Genomic DNA, 26,909 nt, shown 5'->3' with positions numbered 1-26,909 from the left:
GAAGAAAACAGCCTCCTGCTGCTGGAAGCTCAATTTCCTTTCAAGCTCAGCAGAGGTCCCAGCCTCTGTTTCTTCGGGACTGAGAAAGTACAACATCATGTCTGGGCAGCCGAAACTGCGCCAGGAGAAAGGAGACACTAACAGGGAATTAAGGAAAGTCCTGGTGCAAATTTAATTATGACCGCAGTCAGTTCAAGAAAAACAAGGTGCTTTGACAGGATGATCGTCTGCTTGTACTGTGCCATCTGTAAGTGAAGAAGTCTGAAGACGCTTGTGAATTCCCGATTTGTGATTCCTCTTCCTAGGAGCTCACACAAAGATGTTAAAATGGCATCGGACATTCAATATTCGTGGTCCCTGGAGAAACGGTAAGTGAGATGCTTTTATTTCTAATGTGCATTACTCGCTTGAGAACATAGGTGCCCAAAAGCTGGGTTCCACTTCCATCTCAGACTCAGTTTTCCCATCTAGGCAGTAGAGACTGTAAAACTGATCTTTGTTTTAGGGAATTGTGAGGATTCATTCATTCCGATAGATGAAGAATGTGTTACAATAATAAAATATCAGAATGAAACAAATAATGATATAATGAAATAATCTTAAAGCCATAGAGTCCTCGAGGGAGCCCCTCCTCAAGGAAAATCAAAGGGAGAGAGTTCAGGAGAGATGGGTGTCTTCTTTTCTTAATGATCTCCGGGGTCTGAGGCTCCACAGCCTCTCTTGCTAGCCCCTTTCAGGGTTCACCCGTCTGATAGCCAAGAAATTCTCCCTTACATTTTACTGAAATGGTACTTACTTTAATGGAAGTCCATTTCCTTCATAAAAAAATACCTTACACCAAAGTCCTCCTTAAACCATCCCTTCTCCAGACCAAGGAACGCCAATTCTTTAAATCTTTCCTTATATTATCGATTTCCATCCTTTTAATCATTTTTGTCAATTTCCTCTGACTCCTCATTTGAAAAGGCAGAGACCCAAGCTGGACACCATTTAGTGGTTTATCTAAAGTAAACTAGAGAAGAAGGATAACTCTCAGGCCATTGGATGTCATACTCTTGTTTATCCCAGTAACATACTGACTTTTTAAATATTGGCACTACACAGCTGACTCACATTCATTTTGTAATCAATTATGACTCCAGATTTCTTTCTGCCTGTATTTGCATTTAACGAGTCCTGTATACATGGTGATGTTTTTCTGTAAAACAAAGGTACTGGTTTGTACCTGTCTCTTTCAGATTTCCTACTTTTTGTAAGACCATTTGTGTGGTAGCTAAGATCTCTATTCGGTTTTATTCTTAACTTCGAAGAAGTTCTCAGTTCATCCCAATTTAATATCATCAGCACATCTGCTGCGCTGATTCTCCATTCCCTTACGTCGGTTACCCCTCTTCATAAGATGCAGCAAATTTAACAGTTTTAACAGTTACTTTTGTTCTGGGTGTATATGCATGCCATAAATATCTAAATTGCAAAATTTATAAAATGGCAAAACATTTTAAAGTTGAGTACTTACTATAACAAACCCAAAACTGGTATTTTTTTTAAAAAAAGGAGGATAGGCAGAGCAAAGCCAGGCCTTGAGCCTCAGAGTGAAAATTGGACACTCCACTCATTGTAGAAAATTACCTATTTGGCTATCTGCTTATCTTCTCCAAGTACTCAGGATCAAACATAAAATAATAATAATAATCATTATTTTGATATTTAAGCACTTACCATCTGCTAAGTACTATTCTAAATGCTGGGGTTGATAGATAATCCAGCTGGACACAGTCCCTGTCCTTAGCTCACAGTCTAAGTGGGAACATGTGTACTTCACTTCAGACCCAGACTTAAGAGTCTGCTCTAGGGCTTTTAAAAGGAATTCAGGATAATTTAAACCCATTTCATTTGAAGATTTTATTTTCATTTCTTGATAACTTTTCCATCCAGGATCCTTCTTGTTTTGAACTTGATTAATTGAATAATAATAATAATAGTAAGAAGAAGCATGACGAAGAGGATAGAGCATGGACCCGGGAGTCAGAAGGTCATGGGTTCTAATCCCAGCTCTGCCACTTGTCTTGCCTTGGGCAAGTCACTTCATTTCTCTGTGCCTCAGTTACATCATCTGGAAAATGGGGATTAAGACTGTGAGCCCTATGCAAGACAGGGACTGTATCCAACCCAATTTGCTTTTATCCACTCCAGTACTTAGTACAGTGCCTGGCACACATAGGTGCTTGATACCCTAAGTATTATCATTAATAATAATATTCAGTGCTTACTGTGTGCCAAGCACTATGTACTAAGTTTTGGGGTAGATCCATTACCTACTCCTTGTCTCACTTGGGGGCCCCAATCTAAGGAGAAGAATACATGACTTACCCTAATTTTATAGATGAGGAAAAGTTTCTTGCCCAAGATTGCACAGCAGGTAAGAAGCAGAACCAGGATTAGAATCCACTTTCCCTGACTCCAGGCCTGTGGTTTTTCCACTAGGCCATGTGATAAAGAGTTTCTCCACAGGCACTGAGATAGTAGATTTGAGAATATACTGGGTAGTGGGGATGATACAGCCTGAACCAAAGTGAGGTTAAATTAGCAGATGCAAAATTCTTGCCAGGTGGTCCTGGATAATTGCAGTTGAAACCTGGATAGTATTGCCATTTTGACCACAGTGAGCTCTGATTTGGAAGAAATTTTGCAAAAAATCACACATTTCACCTCACCATGGGGGAAAATCCCTCATTTGGGTATTGGAAAAAGAAGGGGAAAAGTCTGGCATTATGATTGTGAGGTCCAGACTCCGCTGGCAAGTTGATCAAGAGGCCAATGGGCCCCTCCCCTTGGCCTGCCTGCCGAAACAAAGACCATCGGACTTTCTCCCAGTCTAGACTGTGAGCTCCTTGTCGGAAGGGAATTTGCCAACCATTATCTGTTATATTGTACTCTCCCAAGTGCTTGGTTCAGTGTTCTGCATAGAGTAAGCGCTCAATAACTGCGACTGACTGATTCACAACTACTTGAGTCTTCTCTCACTTAGTTAAGTGAAGTAATGGTCCCTGAACAATATAAGGAACACGTGAACTCTCTCCACTGTGAGAGCAGCAGCTAATCTGTTCCTTCCTAGCATTCACAAGGGAGGATGTCAGAAAGAAAACTGCCTATTGTTAAAAAAAAAAAAAAGGGAAATGACCACTTTTTTTTAGTCATGGGAAACGTACACACCCTCACTGCAAGCAAATCTCTTGGAGCGAAAAGGAAATATCATCAATACTTGACTTCTCAGCGCTTCGGCAAAGAAGTCAGGAACTGTATACAATATCTGGGCCCAGGAATGAAAAGTTATCAGCTTTTTCCTGCTTCCCCGGTTCCCAACAGACCATAATCCTAATCAGCAGATACAGGTCTGCTGAGGGGTTCGTATTTTTTTCAACCATAAATTTGGCTCGTAGCTTGTCTTTTGAAACAACTACCTTCAGGAAGAGTCAGAATTCCATCCTCCCTTAGCCTGGGGTAGGTTAGGGAACAAAATAAATCACAAGGGCTTTTATCATTTAAAGGTTGACCTTTTTTTTAAATAGGAAAGAAAACTCAACCAACGGAGAATGAGGTGGTTCTGACCAACATGAAAATACTAAGGAGTGAAGCGATTCCAAGCGAGTGGTTGTTTCCTCACTTCCCCAGGGGGTCGGAGGCAGGGGCAGCAGCCTCCGTTCCTCAGGTGGTCATCTCGGAATGCCCAAACAATGATTTGAGCCCAACCGAGGTGCCAGAGAAGCCAGGCTACATGACAGCGCAGGAAATCCTGGATCAGCAACCGCAGCAGGGCCAGTTCTCCAAATTAGAGTGTGAAGAGTCTAGGTTTGAATTGCACGGATTGGTCAATTCTCCATCTACTCCGACAGAGTCCGAAAAGAGCTTTATACTTCACAGCAGGGAGTCTTCCTATGATTCCGGCATGCTCAGTGCCTCTTCCTCTCCCAGAACCAGTCACATAATAGCAGAAGCCGGGCAGGGTAATCCAGAGAGCATCCGGCAAATCAAGGGCCCCACTGAAGCCGCAGATCCTGGACTGAATAGTCCCGCAGTGGGGCTGGAAGACCTCCGGAGTCCCCCGGGGAGAGACAACCCTGACCATCCTCTGAGCCAAAGCCAGGAAGAGGTTTCTGGAAAGGAAAACAAGGAAAAGAGCTCTGACTCCACTTCAGCTGCAGTTTCCGAAGAGGAAGAAAGAACAATCCTCAACCAGCATACAGCCATCTTGAATAGTACCCGATATCTTCCCGGGCAGCAGTTAAAAATATATCCGGGTGACAGCTTGAATGAATACACAAATGGATGCCGTAAATTAAGTGAGGTAAGAAAATAGACGAATAGGTCTAAGTGTCACCCCAAATCATTTCGCACCCCATATGGAGTCTCCTGGTGGCTGTTGGGAGTCAGGCGGTTTGCAGTGTTCGTGCTCGTAGGAGCTGGTCCCTACTCAGACTGTACACCCATCGTGGGCAGGGAAAGTGCCTGTTTATTATTGTACTGTACTCTCCCAGTGCTTAGTACGGTGTTAGCCCTCAATAAATAAGAGCGAATGAATAATCTCAGATCAAGGGGTAACTTTGATTTCCCCTCCATGTGGTAGAATCCCATTTGGTTCAGCAGAGGTTAAAGGGAGAGGCTGAGCTGCTCTCTGGGTGTCCCCTCCCCACCTCTTTCTCAGCCTCTCTCTGTTTCTTTACTTCTCTTTGTCAGTCTCTCTCTCTCTCTCTCTGTTTTTGTCCCTCATTCGTTCTGCCTCCAAGTAATCAACTTTCCTTTTCCTTTTCTTTTTTTCCTCTATTTAGTGTTGGTCGTATCTTTCTGTTTGTGACTCTCTTTTTTCTCTTGTCTCTCTGTTTCTCTTGTGGTTGTAGAAATCACAACAACTACATTTGCTTATTATGACAGTCTTGCCCCCATACAATTTATTATGTCTGTTTTACCACCACTGCTGTGATTGTGTCAGCCTTGCCCATGTGTAGAAGATAATGTTTTTGAATGGAAAACCCATGGAAAATGATTATGTAGGATTAGAAGCTTGCCTCGGGGGAATTTAAAAAAAGACATGGGAAAGGGAGAAAGAGAGGGAGGGAGAGAGAGAGAGGGGAAGAGGCAGTGAAAGAAACAAAAACAAGAGGTAGGGAGAGATAGAAAAACAAGAGAAAATAGGGACAAGGAAAAGGAACACAACAAATGGAAGAGAGAGATAGAGGTTTGGGAATAGAGGGGAACTGCCCCAGGGAAAGGGAAGATAAGAGCACCGAAATCCATATTAGCCGCAGTGTGGAAAGGGGCTGGAAATCTGTTTTCATATCCTGATACATGAAACTCTCTCCTTTTGAGGAGATGGGAATGGGTGCAAATGCTGATTTTGGCCTCTTGAGTTTGGAAGAACTGGCAGCACCTCACATTTGCCTGGGATTTTCCCCACAAAAATCCACCTTCCCACCTTTTCCCCAGGGCAAACCCAGTGCCATGAGCATGAACCCAATAAGGCACCCTCATTTACCAATGTACACCTGCTCTCCTGTCCAAGGAGGGAAAGGAAACTAAGAACTGGGATCTAGATAACAGGAATAATTTAATTATAGGTTTCCCATAATAATAATGATGATAATAATAATAATAATGTTGGTATTTGTTAAGTGCTTGCTATGTGCAGAGCACTGTTCTAAGCGCTGGGGGAGATATAGGGGAATCAGATTATCCCACATAAGGCTCACATTCTTAATCCCCATTTTACAGATGAGGCAACTGAGGCACAGAGAAGTTAAGTGACTTGCCCACAGTCACACAGCTGCCAAGTGGCAGAGCCGGGATTTGAACCCATGCCATTCGAACCCGTGCCTCTGGCTCCCAAGCCCATGCTCTTTCCACTGAGCCACGCTGGTATTTGTTAAGTGCTTACTATGTGTCGAGCCCTGTTCCAAGCACTGGGATAGACAGAAGCCAATCAGCTTGGACACAGTCCCACAAGGGGTTCACAGTCTTAAACCCCATTTTACAGGTGAGGTAACTGAGTCACAGAGAAATTAAGAGACTTGCCCAAGGTCACACAGCAGACAAATGGCAGAGCCAGGATTAGAACCCAGTTCCTTCTGACTCCTAGGCCTGTATCTATTCACTGGGCCATGCTGCTTCCTTCATTTGAAGCCCTTATCATCAACCTCTACTATGCTGTCCAGATACTACTCCCCTGCAACTTTCTGAACCATTTAGATCTCTTCCTCGCATGCCTTTTCTCTTTCCCCATCCCTACGTTGATCATTCAGGACATCAGTATCCTTGTGGATATTCCTGATTACCTTTTCGCTGCCTGCTTCCTCTCACTCCTCAATTTCAGTGATCTCTTGCTCCACCCCACCTTACCCACTCACCATTTTAAACACGCATTGGATCTTATCGTCTCTAATCGTACAGTCCCTCCCTCACAAACTCTGAAATTCCTCTAACTGCTCCTAACCTCTTCACCTTCCTTCTCTCCCATACACCCGCTCCCCCCAAATCTGCGCTGTTCCTCCACAGAAACCTCCAATTACTTGGACTCCTCCAGTTTTCTAAAGAAATCCTGCCTCCTTTGGTCTGCTTACCACAACTATCTTCTCTTAATACACAGATCGATGTCCTCAACACCACCCTCTCCACTGAACTCAACTCCCTCATTCCCCCGTCCCTCCGCCTATCTCGCACCACTAATCTTGACACCCTTGATCACCTTCACAGTACAATTCCTCTGCTCCTGTCCTTGAGCTGGAGAACATTGCTGTAGAAAGACACCAGACTGATTTCGTCCATCTCAAAATTCATCCTCATCTGCTTTAATTCTGCCCTCTCTTCTACCTGACAACAGTACTCCTCCATCCTTATTGACTCCTGTACTCATAATAATAATAATTATGGTACATGTTAAGTGCTTACTATGTGCCAGGCATTACACTAAGTGCTGGGTAGATACAAGTATATTGGGTTGGGCACAGTCCCTGTCCCACGTGGGGCTCTCAGTCTCACTCCCCATTTTACAGATGAGGTAATTGAGGCACAGAGAAGCAAAGTGACTTGTCCAAGATCACACAGAAGACAAATTGCAGAACCACAATTAGAACTCATGACCTTCTGACTCCCAGGTCTGTGCCCTGTCAACTACGTCATGCTGCTTCCCATTGCCTCTGCCTCCTGTTTCAAATATTTAACTCCTTCCTCAAACCCCCATCCTCCCATCCCCATCTCTTTCTCTGAATGACCTGCTCATGTATTTATTGATAAAATTGAAATCAACAGACGTAATCTCTCTAAAATCTCCCCTGCCCCCCTTTGACTCTCCCCTCTTTCCCAGCAGTATCTCAAGAGAAGATCTCCTGTCTCCTGTCAAAAACCATCCTCTGCACTTGGGCCTCTGATCTAATCCCTTTCTATCTTATCAAAACACTTGCTCTTTCCTTTATTCCTCCCTCACTGCTTTCTTAAATCATTCACTTTTGAAAGGCTTTCCCCCCACTGCTTTCAAGCATCCTCATATAGCCCTTCTCTTAAAAAAAAAAAAAACCCTCCCTTAACCCCACAGCTCTTTCCAGTTATCACTTCATCCCCTTCCTATCACTCCTCTCCAAATTCCTTGAGCAAGTTGTCTACACCTGTTGTCTACATCTCCTGCCTCCACTTCTTCTCCAATTACTTCTTGGCCTCCCTCCAACCTGGCTTCCACCCCCTTCACTCTATGGAAACTGCCCTCTCTAAGGTCACCAGTGAACTCCTTCTTGACAAATCCAATGGCAACGACTCCACCCTAATCCTCTTTGTTCTCTAAACTGCCTTATATCATGGACCACCCCCTCCAATCATATTTATTGAGCACTTCCTATGTGCAAAGCATTATACTAAGTGCTTGGAAGAGTACATTATAACAGAGTCAGTAGATAGGTTCCTTGCCCAAAAAGAGCTTATAGTCTGAGTCTTGAAACAACCAACCTTGGTTTCACTAGCACAGTACTCTCCTGGTTCTCGTCCTGTTTCTCTGACCACCCCTTCTCAGTCTATTAGGCTTCTCCTCTCCCTCCCACCTTCTAATTGTGGGAGTCCCTCAAGACTCAGTTTTGGACTGAAAGTTAACATGTCCAAAACAGAACTCCATCTTCCCACCCAAACCCTGTCCTCTTCCTGTTTTGGATCTATTCCCATCATTGTAGTCATCAACACTATCCTCCCTGCCTTACAAGCCCATAACCTCAACATTATCCTCAACTCACCTCTATCATTAAATCCGCATATTCAATCTGTCTGAATTGTACATCGCCTTGATTCTATTTAGTTGCCATTGTTTTTACGAGATGTTCTTCCCCTTGACGCTGTTTATTGCCATCGTTCTTGTCTGTCCGTCTCCCCCGATTAGACTGTGAGCCCGTCAAACGGCAGGGACTGTCTCTATCTGTTGCCGACTTGTTCATCCCAAGCGCTTAGTACAGTGCTCTGCACATAGTAAGCGCTCAATAAATACTATTGAATGAATGAATGAATCTACCTTCACCATAGCACTAAATTCTGCCCTTTCCCCTCCATCCAAATTTGTATATATTTTTATTACCCCATTTATTTTGTAAATGAGATATACATCCCCTTGATTCTATTTATTGCTATTGTTTTAGTGAGATGTACATCCTCTTGATTCTATTTATTGCTATTGTTTTTGTCTGTCTCCCCCGATTAGACTGTAAGCCCATCAATGGGCCGGGACTGTCTATCTGTTGCCGATTTGTACATTTCAAGTGCTTAGTACAGTGCTCTGCACATAGTAAGCACTCAATAAATACTGTTGAATGAATGAATGAATCCAAACTCCTTCTATGCTGATCCAAGCACTCAGATTCCACCTTGACAACTGCATCAGCCTCCTCGCTGACCTCCCTCCCTTCTGCCTCTCCTCATTCCAGTCCATACTTCACTCTGCTGCCCAGATTATTTTTCTAAAAACCCATTCAATCTGTGTTTCCCCACTTCTCAAGATCCTCCACTGATAGCCCATCCACCTCTACATCAAACAGAAGTTCCTTACCATAGACTTTAGAACACTCAATCAACTTGACCCCTTTTACCTAACCTCACTGCTTTCCTACTGGAGCCCAGGCTGCATACTTCACTCCTCTAATACCAATTTATTCCTTGTACCTCCATCTCATCTATGTCACCACTCTCCCCTTGCCCAAATCCTCCTTCTGGCCTGGAATTCCCTCCCCTCCCATTAGCTATCGCTCTCCCTACATTCAAAGCCTTATTAAAATCTCATTTCTTCCAAGAGACCTTCCCCAATTAAGCCCGCATTTACTCTATTCCCATTTCTTTCTGTGTTACCTATGCACTCGTATCTGGACCTTTTAAGCACTTGATATTCATCCCACCCTCAGTGCACAGGACTTACAGAAATATCTGTAATATATTAATTTTAATATCCATCCCCACCTCTAGACTGATTCTTGTGGGCAGGGAACATGTTTACCAATTCTGTTGTATTGTACTCTTCTATGTGGTTAATACAGTGCTCTGCACACAGCAAATGCTCAATAAATACCACTGATTAGTTGATGTATAGTATCGATTATAATTGTATAATACAAATATGAATGATAGATTACATATTCACACAACGGGCTTTTTCATTGCAGATGAACCAAAGGAATCCTAAAGCTCTCGATTTAGGCTTCAGATATCTGGAACACGTTTGTCAGTTGATAGAAAAAATTGGGCACCTGCAGGAGCACAACCTCAGTCTTCAAAAGCAAATCTGTGGCTTGAGGAAAGAACTGAAAGTGAAACAAAAAAATGAGGTAAGGATACCTAAAATTTAAAACCAATTTTGTTTTCTATTGAAGTTTTTGTCATTTAGTTTTATTTCAACCTTAAATTTTAATCCTTATACCTAACATTGCACTGGGGTTAAAACTGCATTCAGTTTATGCAGATCTTCACCACAAATATATGTCAGAATATATATTTGGGAATATCATCCTGTCTCCCAGGTCTTTTCTGTTATCTTTAAACCCAATCTGGTTCTAAGCCCCAACCCCTTAATTTGTCTGATCCAATTTCCTTTAAACCCAATCTGGTTCCAAGCCCCAACCCCTTAATTTATCTGATCCAATTTCCCATCACCAGCAGAACGTAACCCAAAGGACTTTTTTTCAAGCGGCATTTGTTAAGCGATTATTATGTGCCAGGCACTGGTGAAGATACAAGATTATCAGGTTGGATTATGTCTCACGGGGGGCTCACGGTCTTAATCCCCATTTTACAGATGAGGTAACTGAAGCACAGAGAAGCTAAGTGATTTGTTCAAGGTCACAGAGCAGGCAAGTGATGTAGTCGGAATTAAAACGCAGGTCCTTTTGACTCCAAGGCTCAGGCTGTTTCCACTGGGCCATGATGCTTCTTTAAGGAGAATCCATCCTAGTCTCAAAGATTTCCAGGGAAGGAGTTTTCACAATTTCTCTCAGAAACCAATGCTGGTGCTTAATAGTCCTCGCCAAAGCGAAGTGCTGTAGGATTTCTCATCTGTTGTTGATGATGATGATGATGGTATTTGTTGAGCACTTACTATGCATCAAGCACTGTTCTAGGCGCTGGGGTAAATGCAAGCAAATCAGGTTGGACACAGTCCCTTTCCCACATGGGGCTCACAGTCTTAATCTCCACTTTACAGATGAGGTCACTGAGGCACAGAGAAGCGAAGTGACTTGTCCAAGGGCACACAACAGACACGTGACAGAGCTGGGATTAGAACCCAAGCCTTTCTGACTCCCAGGCCTTTGCCCTATCCACTAGGCCTTGTTGTTATCTGTGTTGTTGTTGTTATCTGTTGTTATTGTTTTTATGAGATGTTCTTCCCCTTGACTCTATTTATTGCCACTGTTCTTGTCTGCCTGTCTCCCCCGATTAGACCGTAAGCCCATCAAACGGCAGGGACCGTCTCTATCTGTTGCCGACTTGTTCATTCCAAGCGCTTAGTACAGTGCTCTGCACATAGTCAGCGCTCAATAAATACTATTGAATGAATGTGTTGCTGCCTTTCATATTGGCTGGCAGGCTCAGGGGTTGGTTCCATGACCTCTGACTGGCAGGACAGTAGAATTCACCTGCCTTGTCCCAAGGACCCTGTAGCTGAGAGGATCTGGTGGGTAGGAGCGGGTGGGGGTAATGAATTCATTCATTCAATAGTATTTATTGAGCGCTTACTATGTGCAGAGCACTGTACTAAGCGCTTGGAATGTACAAATCGGTAACAGATGGAGACAGTCCCTGCCCTTTGACGGGCTCACAGTCTAATCGGGGGAGACGGACAGACGAGAACAATGGTAATAAATAGAATCAAGGGGAAGAACATCTGTCGAGGGGCCTCAATAAACAACATTGCATCAGGGACTTATATTACCAGGGGAAGCAGGAGCTAGTGGAGGGGGTGCCGGTCTGGGACCTCTGGGAACATGGCTAGAATTGTCTTGGTTGGTTGTTCTAATTAAGATAAATTCATCTCAATCCCTTTCGGTGAAGTTTTTGGCAATTCCCTCTTGCTCCGCACCTTCCAAATTTGTCACCCCCATGGGGGAGAGGGTCTGCATCCAACCTGCTTACTTTGTATCTACCCCAGTGCTTAGCGCCATAAGTTCTTAATAAATTCCATAATTATTACATAGTTTTGTATGAATTGCCTTTGGTTTCATATTTTTTTGAATAAATCTGTAAGTTCCTTGTCATCTTTGATTCTTTATCCCAACCCCTTAATGTCTTAGTAACCAAGTAGAGTAGAGTAGAGTAGCTTTCCTTGCACCCGAGGCAGGTTTCAACTGAAATCACCATCTCCGGTGTTAGGGGCTCTTGGCATCTTTCCCTCTGGGGTTGTTTGGGGATGATGCCCCTAGAAAAACCTCCAGAGAGGCTTCTTTCTTTGGCCTGGGGTGAGAGGACCCCCTCCCCACTCCACTCCCATCTCTGCATCTGTCTGCAATCAGAGCACATGTTCATACACAGGCTGATAAGGCGTAGCAAGGGCCTGGGAGTTAGAGGACCTGGGTTCTAATTCCAGCTCTGCCACCTCTCTGCTGTGTGACCTTGGAAAATCATGCAACTTCTCTGTGCCTCAGTTACCTCATCTGTAAAATGGGGATTAAGACTGTGAGTCCTAAGTGGTAAAGGGACTGTGCCCAACCTGATTATCTTGTAGCTACCCCAGTGTTTAGTACAGTGCCTGGCACATAGTAAGCACTTAATACAATTTAAAAAAAACAACTAGTTTTACCACCGTTGGCATACATCCTCAGGGATCTCAGTTATTTCTGATTTTATGACGTCATTTAGAAAGAGTCAGTCCCCTCTTTTGGGCCTAATAATTAGTGTTATACGTCTAAACACCTGTGGGATTAAGAATGCCGGCAATTTGTGTGTACTGTGTGGTTTATTACAGTAGAGCAGAAGAACGTAAGAGCCTGTGTATTTTCTCCCCCTGTCTGGTCTAGGAGTATTTTCTGCAGCACTGTTCCTGTGGCACAGCCACTGCCTCGTCCAGCTCGAAAAAGGAGGGGAAAAAATATTGGAATGTGAAGGAGAGACCACACAGCCTCTTGGTTCACAGTGGAAATCAGTCGGATCTTTCAATTATTCCAGAAATCGGCAGAAATGGTGGAAAACAGAGCAGTTACAATGGTAAGGATTTCATGTCCAACTGGAATAATTGAACTGTAGAAAAACAGATCTGGAACCCAGGCATGATCTGGTCCTTTCCCTCCCTTTAGATACAAGGATGATTTTCTTAAAGATCTCCAGGAATGAGATTTTCCATAATGTCCCAAATCTCCACAACTACTTCCTATTCCAGAGTTTCATCACCTTGCTAATCTAGTAGTCTGGGGATTCTTCCCTGTAGTCTTCTGATTTCTCACCTACTTGATTCTAGGTGCATTTCCTCTTGTTCTGTCTTCAGTGGACACAAAGACAGCTATCCCCTTTCCTGGACTAATGATTCCCTTCATCTTTGCTCATGGAATTTGTTGTTCATCGTTTCACATCAGTTTTGTTGGCTTTCCTTTCAGGGTTCTGAGCATGAGTGGGAATTTAGGGACAGGGCAGGAGTGGGGATGGCGGGGAAGGGAAAACACGGATACCGACAGACCTGGGTCTGGGGAGGAGTAGAGGAAGTGGACTTGTACTGGGATTCTCAAATGTCAAAGGTTGCCAAATTTGGCTTACTCAGAGCTGGTTTGAGACTTGGGCTGTGTAAAGGGCTCTAAGTTTGGCAGCCCTTTACATATCCACCCCTGAAACTGGCTCAAGGAGAGTTGGGTGACTACTGACAGTCCTTGCTCATGATGATGATGATAATAATCATAGTTGTATTTGTTAATAATAACAATTATGGTATTTAAATACTTACAGTGTGCCAGACACTGTTCTAAGCGCTGGGGTAGATACAAACTTATCAGGTTGGACACAGTCACTGTCCCACGTAGGGCTCACAGTCCTAATCCCCGTTTTAAAGATGAAGGAATTGAGGTCTTCTCTAGAGAAGCAGCGTGGCTCAGTAGGAAGAGCACGGGCTTTGGAGTCAGAGGTCATGGGTTCGAATGCCGGCTCGGCCACTTGTCAGCTGTGTGACTTTGGGCAAGTCACTTAACTTCTCGGTGCCTCGGTTACCTCATCTGTAAAATGGGGATCAAGACTGTGAGCCCCACTGGGGCAACCTGATTCCCCTGTGTCTACCCCAGCGCTTAGAACAGGGCTCGGCACATAGTAAACGCTTAACAAATACCAACATTTAGTTAAGTGACTTGCCCAAGGTCACACAGCGGACAAGTGATAGAGGTGGGATTAGAACCCAGGTCCTTCTACTTACAGGCCTGTACTCTATCCACTAGGCCCCTGCAGCTTCTTTACTATGAAACTCTACGATGAGTTTACTGTGTGCCAAGTAAACTCACACAAGGGTTCAGTCTAAGAAAGTGAGAATAGGTACTGAATCCCCATTTTACAGATGAAGAAGTTGAGGTACAGAAAAGTTAAGTGACTTGCCCAGCACGAAAATGGCAGAACTGAGATTATAACCCAGCTAACTGAGAAGCAGTGTGGCTTTGTGGAGAGAGCACAGGCCTAGGAGTCAGAAGGACTTAGGTTCTAATCCTGGCTCTGCCACTTGTCTGCTGTGGGACCTTGGGCAAGCCACTTCTCTTCTCTGTGCCTCAGTTACCTCATCTGTAAAATGGGAATTAGGACTATGAGCCCCATGTGGGACAGGGATTATGTCTAACCTGGTTAGCTTGTATCAACTCCAGGGCTTAGTACAGTCCCTGGCACTTAGTACGCGCTTAATAAATACCATTAAAAAACCCACAAGAAACAGGTCCTCTGACTCCCAGAGCCCATGCTCTTTCCACTAGGCCATGCTGCTTTTCATCCCATACTCTACGTCATACTCACGGTGTAGGGTAAGATGATGTCCCAGGTACCATTTTGAGGAAGTCCACCCAATTACACCTGGAACAGAGAGCATATTGCCGCTTCCTGGATTAGGCTGGAGGGAACCCAGGATGCTCCTGTGTCAGCCTTCTCTCTGATCTCCCTTCCTCCTCTCTCGCCCCGCTCCAGTCTATTCTTCACTCCACTGCCCGGCTCATCTTCCCGCAGAAACGTTCTGGGCATGTCACTCCCCTTCTTAAAACCTCCAGTGGTTGCCTATCAACCTCCACTCCAAACAAAAACTCCTCACTCTAGGCTTCAAGGCTCTCCATCACCTTGCCCCTTCCTACCTCTCCTCCCTTCTCTCTTTCTACTGCCCACCCTGCACGCTCCGCTGCCGCCCACCTCCTCACCATCCCTCGGTCTCGCCTATCCCACCGTCGACCCCTGGGCCACATCCTCCCGCGGTCCTGGAATGCCCTCCCTCCTCACCTCTGACAATCTAATTCTCTTCCCCTCTTCAAATCCCTACTTAAAGCTCACCTCCTTCAAGAGGCCTTCCCAGACTGAGCTCCCCCCTTTGTCCCTCTGCTCCCTCTACCCCGCCCTTCACCTCTCTGCAGCTAAACCCTCTTCTCCCCCCTTTCCCTCTCCTCCTCCTCCTCCCCCTCTCCCGACCCACGCCCTCAGCACTGTACTCGTCCGCTCATCTGTATATATCTTCATCACCCTATTTATTTTGTTTAATGAGATGTACATCACCCTGATTCTATTTATTTGCCATTGTTTTTATGAGATGTTCTTCCCTTTGACTCTATTGATTGCCATTGTACTTGTCTGCCCGTCTCCCCCAATTAGACTGTAAGCCCGTCAAAGGGCAGGGACTGTCTCTGTTGCTGATTTGTACATTCCATTCATTCATTCAATAGTATTTATTGAGCGCTTACCAGAGCAGAGCACTGTACTAAGCATTTGGAATGAACAAGTCGGCAACAGATAGAGACAGTCCCTGCCGTTTGACGGGCTTACGGTCTAATCGGGGGAGACGGACAGACAAGAACAAATGCAATAAATAGAGTCGAGGGGAAGAACATCTTGTAAAAACAGTGGCAACTAAATACAATCAAGGCGATGTACATTTCATTAAAAAATAAATAGGGTGATGAAAATATATACAGTCGAGCAGATGAGTACAGTGCTGAGGGGATGGGAAGGTAGAGGGAGAGGAGCAGAGGGAGATGGGGGGAAAAGAGGGTTAAGTTGCGGAGAGGTGATGGGGGTGGCGGTAGAGGGAGTAGAGGGAGAAGGGGAGCTCAGTCTGGGAAGGCTTCTAGGAGGAGGTGAGTTTTAAGTAGGGTTTTGAAGAGGGGAAGAGAATCAGTTTGGCGGAGGTGAGGAGGGAGGGCCTTCCGGGACCGCGGGAGGACGTGGCCCGGGGGTCGACGGCGGGACAGGTGAGACCGAGGGACGGCAAGGAGGTGGGCGGCAGAGGAGCGGAGCGTGCGGGGTGGGCGGTAGAAAGAGAGAAGGGAGGAGAGGTAGGAAGAGGCGAGGTGATGTATAGCCTTGAAGCCTAGAATGAGGAGTTTTTGTTTGGAGTGGAGGTCGAAAGGCAACCACGGGAGATGTTTAAGAAGGGGAGTGACAGGCCCAGATCGTTTCTGCAGGAAGATGAGCCGGGCAGCGGAGTGAAGAATAGACTGGAGCGGGACGAGAGAGGAGGAAGGGAGATGAGAGAGAAGGCTGACACGGTAGTCTAGCCGGGATATAACGAGAGCCCGTAGCAGTAAGGTAGCCGTTTGGGTGGAGAGGAAAGGGCAGATCTTGGCAAGTGCTTAGTACAGTGCTCTGCACATAGTAAGCGCTCAGTAAATACTATTGAATGAATGAATGAATGCTCATTCCCTGCTGAACTCAGGGACAGAGCTCAGTTGTGACTCTACCTCCAGTTTTTTTACTGCAGGGGGTAGGTTGAGCTGCCCAATAAGTTTATGGGGCAAAGCTAATGACTTCACCCACTTAGCCCAATTACAGTGGATCCCCAATCTCCCCACTGAGTAGGAATGGCAAAGTAGCGGATGGTGACTGATAGAAATTTTGATACCAGAATAAGACAGGGAGGGGATGAGGGAGAGGGTGGTTTTCATTGTTAAAAATCCATCAGAGGCCACCTAACTAAAATAATGTAGGAAGAATTATGGTGTGACTAGGATACTCTCCACATCTCTGTTCCTTTAGAGAAGGTGCTAGCCGGGCCTGGATGACACCAACAGGAAACAGATTTTCTTGCCCAGTGGTCTGCTCGCTATCGTTCACTGGGGTGAGGAAAAAGTAGTGAGGGGTAGGTTCTCAAGGTGCAGCAGAAAGACACAACTCTCTCCCGCTGGTACTATGACTGCCTCATCCAGCTAGGTTCTAAATACAGGCTGGACACCATCATTTCTGTGTCATCTTTTACTGCGGCTGGAGGTTTTTTCCATATTGAATCCACATTCTTGAGAACCACCCAAAGAGACTCAGCTGGATTTGGGGTATTTGATGGGGACCTTTGTTCTGTACTGTTAAAGACAAGGACTGGACAACCAATAGTCAGTCAGTCAACAGCATTTATTGAGAAGTCCCTGTCGGAGACAGTGTATACACTGGGAAAACTACAGACACTGTATTAGACATTCTGGGGAATTACTAAGAAAGTCTACAGTCTAATGGGGAGTCTGATAAACCCACATACACAAATCATCATAAAACTTTCTAAAATACTTAAGAACGTAACTGAAAGATATAAAATTTAAGTTTAGAGATGATCACAGTTGTTGAGGAATTAAGTGTTGTGAATAGAGTGATCCATCACAGCTGGGTGCGTTTGAGAAAATCTTCATAGGGGAAATGAGATTCAGTATTTGGAAAGAGAACAGAGGGAGTAGAGAGTAGCATTCCAGGAGGTGGCAAGTGTTTGGCATGGAGGTGGGAGAGTCGAATGCAAGGATTGATAAAATGATCCCCATCTATTGGTCATTCCATAAAAGGGAATTCTTCAAGGTCACAGAAATTCAGAGCATCAATCAATCAGTGGTATTTACTGAGTGCTTAATGTGTGCAGAGCTCTGTACTAAGAGCTTGGGGGAGTACAATGCAACAGAGTTGGCAGACATGTTCTTGCCCCCAAAGATCTTACAGCCTAGAAGGGGAGACAGACATTAACATAATAAATCATTTAGAACATAAGGGCTGTGGAAAGGAGGAGGCCGTGTGATCTAGATCTCACTAGGTTGTTAGCCCACAGCTAGGACTCTTGATCCACAGTCTACAGGCTCCAATCCTGTTTCTGATTCACATTTCCTGTCAGTCTGTGGGAAACCCAGTTCTGGGCCCCTCCCTCCCTGATTTCCCAAATCCACCCCTCCTCCTGAAACTCTAATTTGAGTTTCTTTACCTTCTCCTTTTCCTGGAGGATGTTTTAGTCTGTATCCACCTGGTTCTTTAAACCAGTCTATTAAGACCAAGGAGTTCCACTCAGTCCCTACTTCCACAAACTGTTTATTCCTTCTAAACAAGTGGACGTGTTGGACATAGAATTAAAAAAAAAACCCAATCAAGTGATGCGATGTGGTTTCACAACAAATTAATATTTCAAGAGTCCTAACTGTGGGCTAACAGAACCTGGTGGGCTAGATCATCACAATCTGTGACCTGAAATTCTGGTTCAACTGGACTGGCCACGGGCCCAGGACTCTGGGCCAAAGTTGGTCCTGAGAGTCTCCTCCAAGCCAGCTCTTGAGACAGCCAGAGGACTCAAGACCTGAAGGTCTCAGGGGAAGTTCTCTTCCCCACCTAGAAGAGGGTGGTGGAGAGATCTGAGAAGAGGGGAGACGATTCCCTCCTGTGGCTGGTTCCAAGAAAGGAGTCCCTCCAGGCTTCAGTAATTTGGGGAGGAGGGAGCCTAGGAGCGTGTAGGTGTGTGTTTAGAGAGCCAGGCGTTTTGTCGCTAGATCTCTTCAAGTAGTCATTGCTGTCACAATGTTGTGACATTTGTTGTTAGCAGCAGCAAAGCCTCCAATAATCAAGAGAGTGAAAAAAGAACCATACCTAGTCAGAGCTGGCAACTGAGTCACTGGAAGTTTAGCTCTTGACTGAAAGCTCCCTTCTAGACTGTAAGCACCTTTGTGGGCAGGGAATGTGTCTTTATATTGTGGCGTTGTGCTCTCCCAAGCTCTTAGTACAGAGCCTTCACACACCAAGTGCTCAATAAATACGATTGAGTGATTTAGTGGCTGTCAAAAAAAAATGGAAGTGGAGTGTTCACAAGTTACTGCCCTCTTGTGTTTGGTGCATAAGCAATACAAAACAATGTCGTTTGCCAAGACAGAAAGACAAAACCTTCTCTATTGTCTACCTACCATCTCGGATTATAACCCCTTGCCCACGTCCTCCCTCTGGCCCGGAAGTCCCTCCCTTCATAGCTGACAGGCCACCACAGTCCTCATCCTAAAAGCCCTACTAAAATCACATCCCAGCTCCACCACTTGTCTGCTCTGTCACCTTGAGCAAGACACTTCACTTCTCTGTGCCTCAGTTACCTCATCTGTAAAATGAGGATTAAGACTCTGAGCCCCATGTGGGACAGGGACTTTGCCCAATCTGATTTGCTTGTATCCACCCCAGCGCTCAGTACAGTGCCTGGCAAATAGTAAGCACTTAACAAACATCAAAATTATTATTATCTCCTCCAATAGGCTTTCCGGCATCTCCCCACCTTATCTATCCTCCCTCTGTGTCACCTATTCTCCTAGGCACTTGGGTCTGTACCCTTTAAGTACTTTGCTACTCAGCCCAACCTAGTCCCGGAGCACTTAAGTACATATCCTTATACTCTGTTGTTTCTGTAATTCATTTTAATTCTGTCTTTCCCACTAGACGCTAAACTCCTTGGGGGCATGGATTGTGCCCCAGTAAATACCATTGATTGATTGATTGATTACCAGCTCTGTACAGTGCTCTGCACACAGTAAGGACTCAGTAAATACCATTGATTGTTACACTGATCGATAACCTAATTGAAAGTAAAGTTCATCTCAGATCTCTTCCCTCAAAATAGAAAACAAAAACTTTAACATCTAGCATTTCTCCATTTCACTAGTGAGGGAGTATTCTGAGCCATACATTTCCCCAGTAATAGAGAGGGAAAAGATTTTGGAGGGAATTCTGAAAGTTTACTGTTAAATAATTTCCGAAGTGTTGGGACAAGTAAGATCGCTTACCTCTACACCCAATTAATTCCCACAACTCTTTTGCCCCACAGTGCAAATGGGAATAATGATTAACAATAAATGTGTTTTTTTGTTAAGTGCTTACTATGTGCCAACCAGTGTAGACTTTGGGGTAGATACGGGATAATCAGGTCAGACTCAGTCCCTGTCCCAAATGGGGCACGCAGTCTAAAAGGGGAGAGAGAACAACATTGAATCCCTAGTTTACAAATGAGGAAACTGAGGTACAGAAAAGTTAAGTGAGTTGCCCAAGGTCACAGAGCAGGTAACTGGCAGAGCCAGAATCAGAACCCAGGTCCTCTGACTCCCAGGATAGTGCTCTTTCCACTAGACCACACTGCTTCAGGAGGAATAGTAATTATTAAATGCATGTTCAAATATATTCATGTACATGTCTTTAAACTGTATTAATTCCTCTTACCTGCTAGCTTGTATCATGTCTATTAATTCTATTGTAAGCGCTTTCTAAGGTACTCTGCACACAGTAAGAGTTCAGTAAATACTATTGATTAATTCTTAAAGATACTAGGAGGTAAAATGCTTTTGACCACATGTACAACAACACTCTATTTGGGATATAAGAATTATTAACGAGCTCTAAATGGTATGTGGTTTGCACTAAATGAGAATTTTTTAATCTAATTGTCTTCTTGAAAAAAATTATATGCTTTTTAGATATCTATTACTATCATCCGCAAGCGCAAAAATTGAGTAACAAAAATAAACCAAATTTGTGTAATATCAGAAAATGTTAACTATAGTCTACTATGCATTTCTTTCCCATGGTTCAATATAATCCAATCCCAGATGTGTAAAAATATCTTCTTCACTTTCCGCTTTGAGAAAAATCTTCTGTAAAACAAAATAGAAACAAAACAGTACACGTGTTAAAACAGTTTCCATATTCTCACTAGTCATTTCTACCCTGAAACAGTGAAATGTAGTGCAGTATTGTCATGCTCCTGAACTTTAATTATGTTTTAATTTAAATTTTTTAAAAATGATATTTAAGCGCTTACAATATACCATGCACAGTACTAAGCATTGGGGGCGATTCAAGTTAACCAGGTGGGCACAGTCCCTGTCCTACACAGGGTTCACAGTCTTAATCCCCATTTTAAAGATGAGGTAACTGAGGCACAGAGAAATGATTTACCCAAGGTCACCCATCCGACAAGGGGCAGAGTCAACATTAGAACTCAGGTCCTTGTGACTCTCAGGCCTGTGGTCTTCCCACAAGACATCGCTGCTTCTGTTTTGGGAACTTAGACCCCAAATTTAAAATACACAATACTAAAATTTTACCTTTATTTAAAAGTGGTTGCATTTTTATCTTTGTGCCCCTAAAATCTGCAACAGCGTTCACCATCCAAGAGAAAGTGAGCATGTGTAATTTGATTGCTTTCCTGCCCCACCTCTTTTCAAAGTTCTGTCTTCAAGAAGGCTCCCGGCTTCTCTCCGCAACACACTTAAGGTCCTAACAGTGTGGGAAATTCCCTACCCACTCCCCAGACTGGAATCGGGCTCTCAGTTTAAGGGTTTAAAGGCTTTAAAGTTCGCCTTGGCACAGGTGAGTAGGGGTGTGTACACATGTGCTTAGACTTGTGGGCGTGTGTTTGTATCTGGGTGTGGGTCGTTGTGTTCTTACAGATTTTCTCGGATTTTTCAGAGGCCAAATCCAGGGAGAAATAACAGTATGTGCAGAAATGCCAAGAAATATATTACACTTTCTATTTTCTCGGCAGCATGAGAAACAGCGAGGCTTAGTGGAAATGGAACTGGCCTGGGAGGCAGAGGACCTGAGTTCTAGTCCCAGCTTTGCCACATGTTTGCTATGTGATGTTTAGGAAAAACAGTGCAACTTTCTCTGGCTTTGGTTAGAGGAAATGAATGCATTTATTGCTGGATATGTAGTAAGAGACGGGCCAGCTTCCATGGCCAGGGACAAAACCCATCGTTGGAGGGGGTGATGTGTGTCTCTATACAGGGAGCCATGGCCTAGTGGAAAGAACACGGGCCTGGGAGTCAGAGGACGTGGGCTCCAATCTCGGATCCTCCACTTGTCCGCTGCGTGACCTTGGGCAAGTCACTTAACTTTTCTGCGCCTCAGTTACCTCATCAATAAAATGGGAATTAATAATAATAATAATAATGTTGGTATTTGTTAAGCGCTTACTATGTGCAGAGCACTGTTCTAAGCGCTGGGGTAGACACAGGGGAATCAGGTCGTCCCACGTGGGGCTCACAGTCTTAATCCCCATTTTACAGATGAGGGAACTGAGGCACAGAGAAGTTAAGTGACTTGCCCACAGTCACACAGCTGACAAGTGCCAGAGCCAGAGGGAATTAAGACTGTGAGCCCCAGGTGGGACATGGACTGCGTCCAACTCATATCTACCCAATGCTTAGTATGGTGTCTAAGCACATTCATTCATTCAGTAGTATTTATTGAGTGCTTACTATGTGCAGAGCACTGTACTAACCGCTTGGAATGTACAAATCGGTAACAGAGACAGTCCCTGCCCTTCGACGGGCTTACAGTCTAATCGGGGGAGACGGACAGACAAAAACAATGGCAATAAATAGAATCAAGGGGATGAACATCTCATTAAAATAATAGCAAATAAATAGAGTCAAGGTGATGTACATCTCATTAGCAAAATAAATAGGGTAATGAAAATATATACAGTTGAGCGGACGAGCACAGTGCTGAGGGGAGGGGAAGGGAGAGGGGGAGGAGCAGAGGGAAAGGGGGGAAGAGGGCTTAGCTGAGGAGAGGTGAAGGGGGGGTAGAGGGGGAGCAGAGGGAAAAGGGGAAGCTCAGTCTGGGAAGGCCTCTTGGAGGAGGTGAGCTTTAAGTAGACTGAGCTCCCCTTCTCCCTCTACTCCCTCTACCGCCCCCCCTTCACCTCTCCGCAGCTTAACCCTCTTTTCCCCCCATCTCCCTCTGCTCCTCCCCCTCTCCTTTCCCATCCCCTCAGCACCGTACTCGTCCGCTCGACTGTCTATATTTTCATCACCCTATTTATTTTGTTAATGAAATGTACATCGCCTCGATTCTATTTAGTTGCCATTGTTTTTACGAGATGTTCTTCCCCTCGATTCTATTTATCGCCATCGTTCTCATCTGTCCGTCTCCCCCGATTAGACCGTAAGCCCGTCAAAGGCTGTCTCTATCTGTTGCCGACTTGTTCATTCCAAGTGCTTAGTACAGTGCTCTGCACATAGTAAGCGCTCAGTAAATACTATGGAATGAAAGTCAGGTTTTGAAGAGGGGAAGAGAATGTTTGGTGGAGGTGAGGAGGAAGGGCGTTCCAGGACCGCGGGAGGAAGTGGCCTAGAGGTCGACAGCGGGATAGGCGAGAACGGGGGACGGCGAGGAGGTGGGCGGCAGAGGAGCGGAGCGTGCGGGGTGGGCGGTAGAAAGAGAGAAGGGAGGAGAGGGAGGAGAGGGCGAGGTGATGGACAGCCTTGAAGCCTAGAGTGAGAAGTTTTTGTTTCGAGTGCTTAACAAAAACCATTTAAAAACAACAACAAAATCTGCCAATACTGTTACAATCAAGGAGCTTTCCACAGGGAATAATAATAATATTTGTTAAGCGCTTACTAGGTGTCAAGCATTGTTTTAAGCACTGGGGTAGATACAAGTTTTTCAGGTTGAACACAGCCCCTGTCCCAAATGGGGCTCCTAGTCTAAGAAGGAGCGAGAACAGGTATTTCTAAACAGGTAGTTCAGAACAGCCTCTTCTCCCAAGAGTTCACACCTCCCAACTCAGCATGAGCCATCCTATACCTACTGCTTTTTTTTAGCTGCTCCTCTGACTTGTAGCTGCCAGAGGTGCTGGGCCGTGAAGGAAATTTCAGCCATGTTCACTTCTTGGTTTGGGCTAACGTGAACCGAAAATGTGCCAGCTTTCGTCATCTCTAAGAGCATCTTATTAAACTGCCAATTCTTTCGGTGATAATCAGTAGTTTCACAGTGGTTCAGGAATGAGAGTTATATGTTGTAAGCACATTTTCCTCCACTAATGGGTCAGTTTTCTCTAGGTACTAAAGATTCAAGATGAGCTGAGAATAAATAGAGTTTCATACTTTCCCCAAATAAACAAGAAATCAGGAAAGATCCTCCTGTACGCTGGAAATGCTGACAGTCTTTTTTTGAGCCCTTTATTTCAGTAATTACTTTAATTGCATTTTGATCTCGTCTCTAAATTAGTTCTTTTTCTTGATTTGTTCTCTACTCACGAGTTTCTAGTTTATGAACTAGGAATTTAGTGATGCCGTTATTTGGTGTTCAGTCTTTTTGGAAATTGAGGTTCTGTGGGGTTTTTTTCTCTTTCTTCATTCCTATAAATCTACCGAATCTATACTTCTAGTGTGACATTCCCCAAATAAACTGGCTTCAATCGATGTTTTTACTACATGCTGTAGATGCTAAATACAAGGGGACAGTGTGGGAAATGGTCCCAACACTACCTGAGTGTGGTTTAGTGGAAAGAGCGGGGCCTGGGAGTCAGAGTTCGTGGGTTCTAATCCTGGCTCTGCCACTTGTCTGCTGTGTGACCTTGAGCAAGTCACTTAGCTTCTCTGTGCCTCAGTTACCTCATCTGTAAAATGGGGATTAAGTCTGTGAGCCCCACGTGGGATAACCTGACTACCTTGTATCTACCCAAGCACTTAGAACAGTGCTTGGCACATAGTAAGAGCTTAACAAATACCATCATTATTAATATTAACTTCCCAGCCTCGCTCATGGCCCGGTCTCTCTCTGAGAAGACGTGAGAGTTTCCAGGCAATTTTTTTGTTGTTTTATGATATTTGGTAAGCACTCACTATGTTCTAGACACTGTACTACTAAGTGCTGGGGTTGATATAAGATAAGCAGGTTGGACACAATCCCTGTCCCACATAGAGCTCACAATCTTAATCTACATTTTACAGTCCCAACTTTACAGTCAAGGGTGAAAAGTCCCAGAATGATAGCTTTCAGAATGAGTAGCCAACCCCTCTGCGACATGTTACGCGTAAAATACAAAAAAACCAGTTTGCTTCTGTGAAAAAAATGTCAAGGCCATTACATCCCATCTTTATGGTGACATGCACATTTTCTATTAAAAGGCAAACCATTCTTTCCAGCTGTTAACGCCCTAAATTTAAGAAAAGAATAAAAGAATAATCTCTAGACTTAAAGGATTTTCACTTGATTGAGAATGGTAGACAGTGGAAAGAGCCTGGGCTTCGGAGTCAGAGGTCATGGGTTCGACTCCCGGCTCTGCCACTTGTCAGCTGTGTGACTGTGGGCGAGTCACTTAACTTCTCTGTGCCTCAGTTACCTCATCTGTAAAATGGGGATTAACTGTGAGCCTCATGTGGGATGACCTGATGACCCTATATCTCCCCCAGCGCTTAGAACAGTGCTCTGCACATAGTAAGCGCTTAACAAATACCAACATTATTATTATTATTTAAAAATTCAGTTTCAGCTCTTGCCTCTGGGCATTTTGTTCTGATAGTCAAGTTACTAAGGGCTATATTGAGCTCGATAATCCTGCTTCACTCCTACTTCAATAACTTTATATTTGCAGTTGTATCACAGCCCATTAAAGATGGCCTTGAGCTTGGTGATGTGACTTCAGGATTTGATTGTGCAAGAAATGTTCATTTGGTAATTTTGTACCCTGTTTTGCTTGCGTTTATCAGCTTGGACTTTTGGTTTTCCCCTGCAGCCTCGCCCTTTTCTTCTTTGATGTTATTTGTCGGCTTGACGTGAAAAATGTGATTTAGTAAACCCAAAGCTTAATTTCATCTAGAGAAAATAAAATGATCCAGATCTCAAATGTGGAATTAACTGCATCAGCTTCCACAAAAATAATCACACCCTTTGCCCAGGCTCTAGAGTGGAGGCAGTGATAGGTTGGGATCAGGCCAGGGGCAGTTTCTGGAAGCTGGCCAAGCCAGTGGGCACAGGTCCCAGTACCTGAATGGAAGCCAAGGGAAACCTGGAAACTGAAAACATTCAGGAAAAAATAGAGTGGGGGAAAAAAAGCAGAGAATAAATGAGATCCGGAGTGAAAAAGTGAAGTTGGAAATTAGCTTACCCATATTACTAAGAGACTATTAGTATTCCAAAGACTGAACCCTCCCGAACTGATCCAAACCCATCAGAATCTGCAGGGGGTTCCAAATAGAATCTTTTTAAATGATCACCTGAAGTCCTAAAGAAATAGATATCTTTACAGTAAGAATACATCCTCACACTCAAGGAATAGACCTTCCCAATCCACTCTGTCTTCCTCTTTTGTGAGAGAACTATTTGTTTTGATCCTGGAACCTTTTTAAATCTCTTCTACTCTCCTATGACTATCCTGCTAATGACAGTGTCCTTTTCTCTACAGATTACACAATATGACCTGCTACGACGAAAGAAGCTAGGTTTCTTCTTCAGAATATGGAACCCAAAGATGGTACTGCAGACTTTAAAGATGCCCAAATAATCGTTATTACAAAGGAAAAGTGAACAATCTGACAGGGGAACTGCAATGATATGTCATAAGTGTCTATCAGTCAATAAATGGTATTTATTTAGTGTTTACTGTGGGCAGAAACCTGTATCAAGTGCTTTGGAGAGTACACGATAGCAGAGTTGGTGGCGATGTTCCCTGCTGACAACGATATACTGTAACCAAGATCTTGACCAGTGGTTAAATGTCATCGATGTCTATTGTTCACTCCATGAAGTCAATGTGATTTCAGACTCTAGCAAGGCATAGTAGACATGACGTTTTTGCTCACCGGGTGCGGAAGGGATGAAGAGAAATGTGGGATGTTGATGTAGGAAGATTTACTTGGGAGAATTAAATAGTACTCTAAATATATTGTTTAACCATTCTATAAGAGGTTTGAAGACAGTATAACTAGGTTATTATAGGAGAACAATAACTGAATAAAAACTAACCTTGTGAATTATGAACAATAAGTTCTTATTTCAAAGAGAAAATTCTACCTTAGTTTTGTCATATAAGGCATGATTATCCAGCATCATCTTCTTCTCATGGGTGGCATACCTCCGTAAGTCACGTTCAAACTGCTGTAAATGTAAATTATTATTTGGAGTCAGATACTATTTTATTGTTTAATACGTAATCATCCTGAGATACCTAAAGACCAATGAATAAACTTACTGTGGTGTAT

The 26,909-nt window shown here is 44.1% G+C and overlaps 2 protein-coding genes across 2 annotated transcripts in view; one reads left to right on the top strand and one right to left on the bottom strand.

Annotated features, from left to right (window-relative positions):
• Nucleotides 1–26,909, top strand: LOC103166541. Its single transcript, XM_029061261.2, has 5 exons — nt 1–368; nt 3,570–4,345; nt 9,675–9,836; nt 12,519–12,705; nt 26,114–26,909. The coding sequence occupies exons 1-5, from the start codon at nt 320–322 to the stop codon at nt 26,125–26,127; spliced, it is 1,188 nt and encodes a 395-aa protein (XP_028917094.1). The 5' UTR covers nt 1–319; the 3' UTR covers nt 26,128–26,909.
• The window catches only part of DNTT (DNA nucleotidylexotransferase), a 38,723-nt gene continuing 31,868 nt past the window's right edge, over nt 20,055–26,909 (bottom strand). Inside the window, exons 10-11 of the mRNA XM_029061259.1 lie at nt 26,722–26,805; nt 20,055–20,570 (exon numbers count right to left, since the gene is read on the bottom strand). Coding sequence (XP_028917092.1) covers nt 20,484–20,570; nt 26,722–26,805 — 171 coding nt within the window. The 3' untranslated portion in view covers nt 20,055–20,483. The remainder of the gene's footprint in view (nt 20,571–26,721; nt 26,806–26,909) is intronic.

The sequence above is a fragment of the Ornithorhynchus anatinus genome, chromosome 3, assembly GCF_004115215.2.
Source record: "Ornithorhynchus anatinus isolate Pmale09 chromosome 3, mOrnAna1.pri.v4, whole genome shotgun sequence".
NCBI lineage: Eukaryota > Metazoa > Chordata > Mammalia > Monotremata > Ornithorhynchidae > Ornithorhynchus > Ornithorhynchus anatinus.
The sequence above is the reverse complement of the archived record's forward strand: the minus strand, read 5'-3'. Positions and strand labels throughout refer to the sequence as shown.

Bases quoted from the DNA above. Each gene is read 5' to 3' on its own strand.
- LOC103166541 (XM_029061261.2), top strand. From the start codon at position 320: ATGTTAAAATGGCATCGGACATTCAATATTCGTGGTCCCTGGAGAAAC. The intron at 4,346-9,674 runs GTAAGAAAATAG...TTTTCATTGCAG, and splicing joins GATGCCGTAAATTAAGTGAG to ATGAACCAAAGGAATCCTAA. The intron at 9,837-12,518 runs GTAAGGATACCT...TGTCTGGTCTAG, and splicing joins AAGTGAAACAAAAAAATGAG to GAGTATTTTCTGCAGCACTG.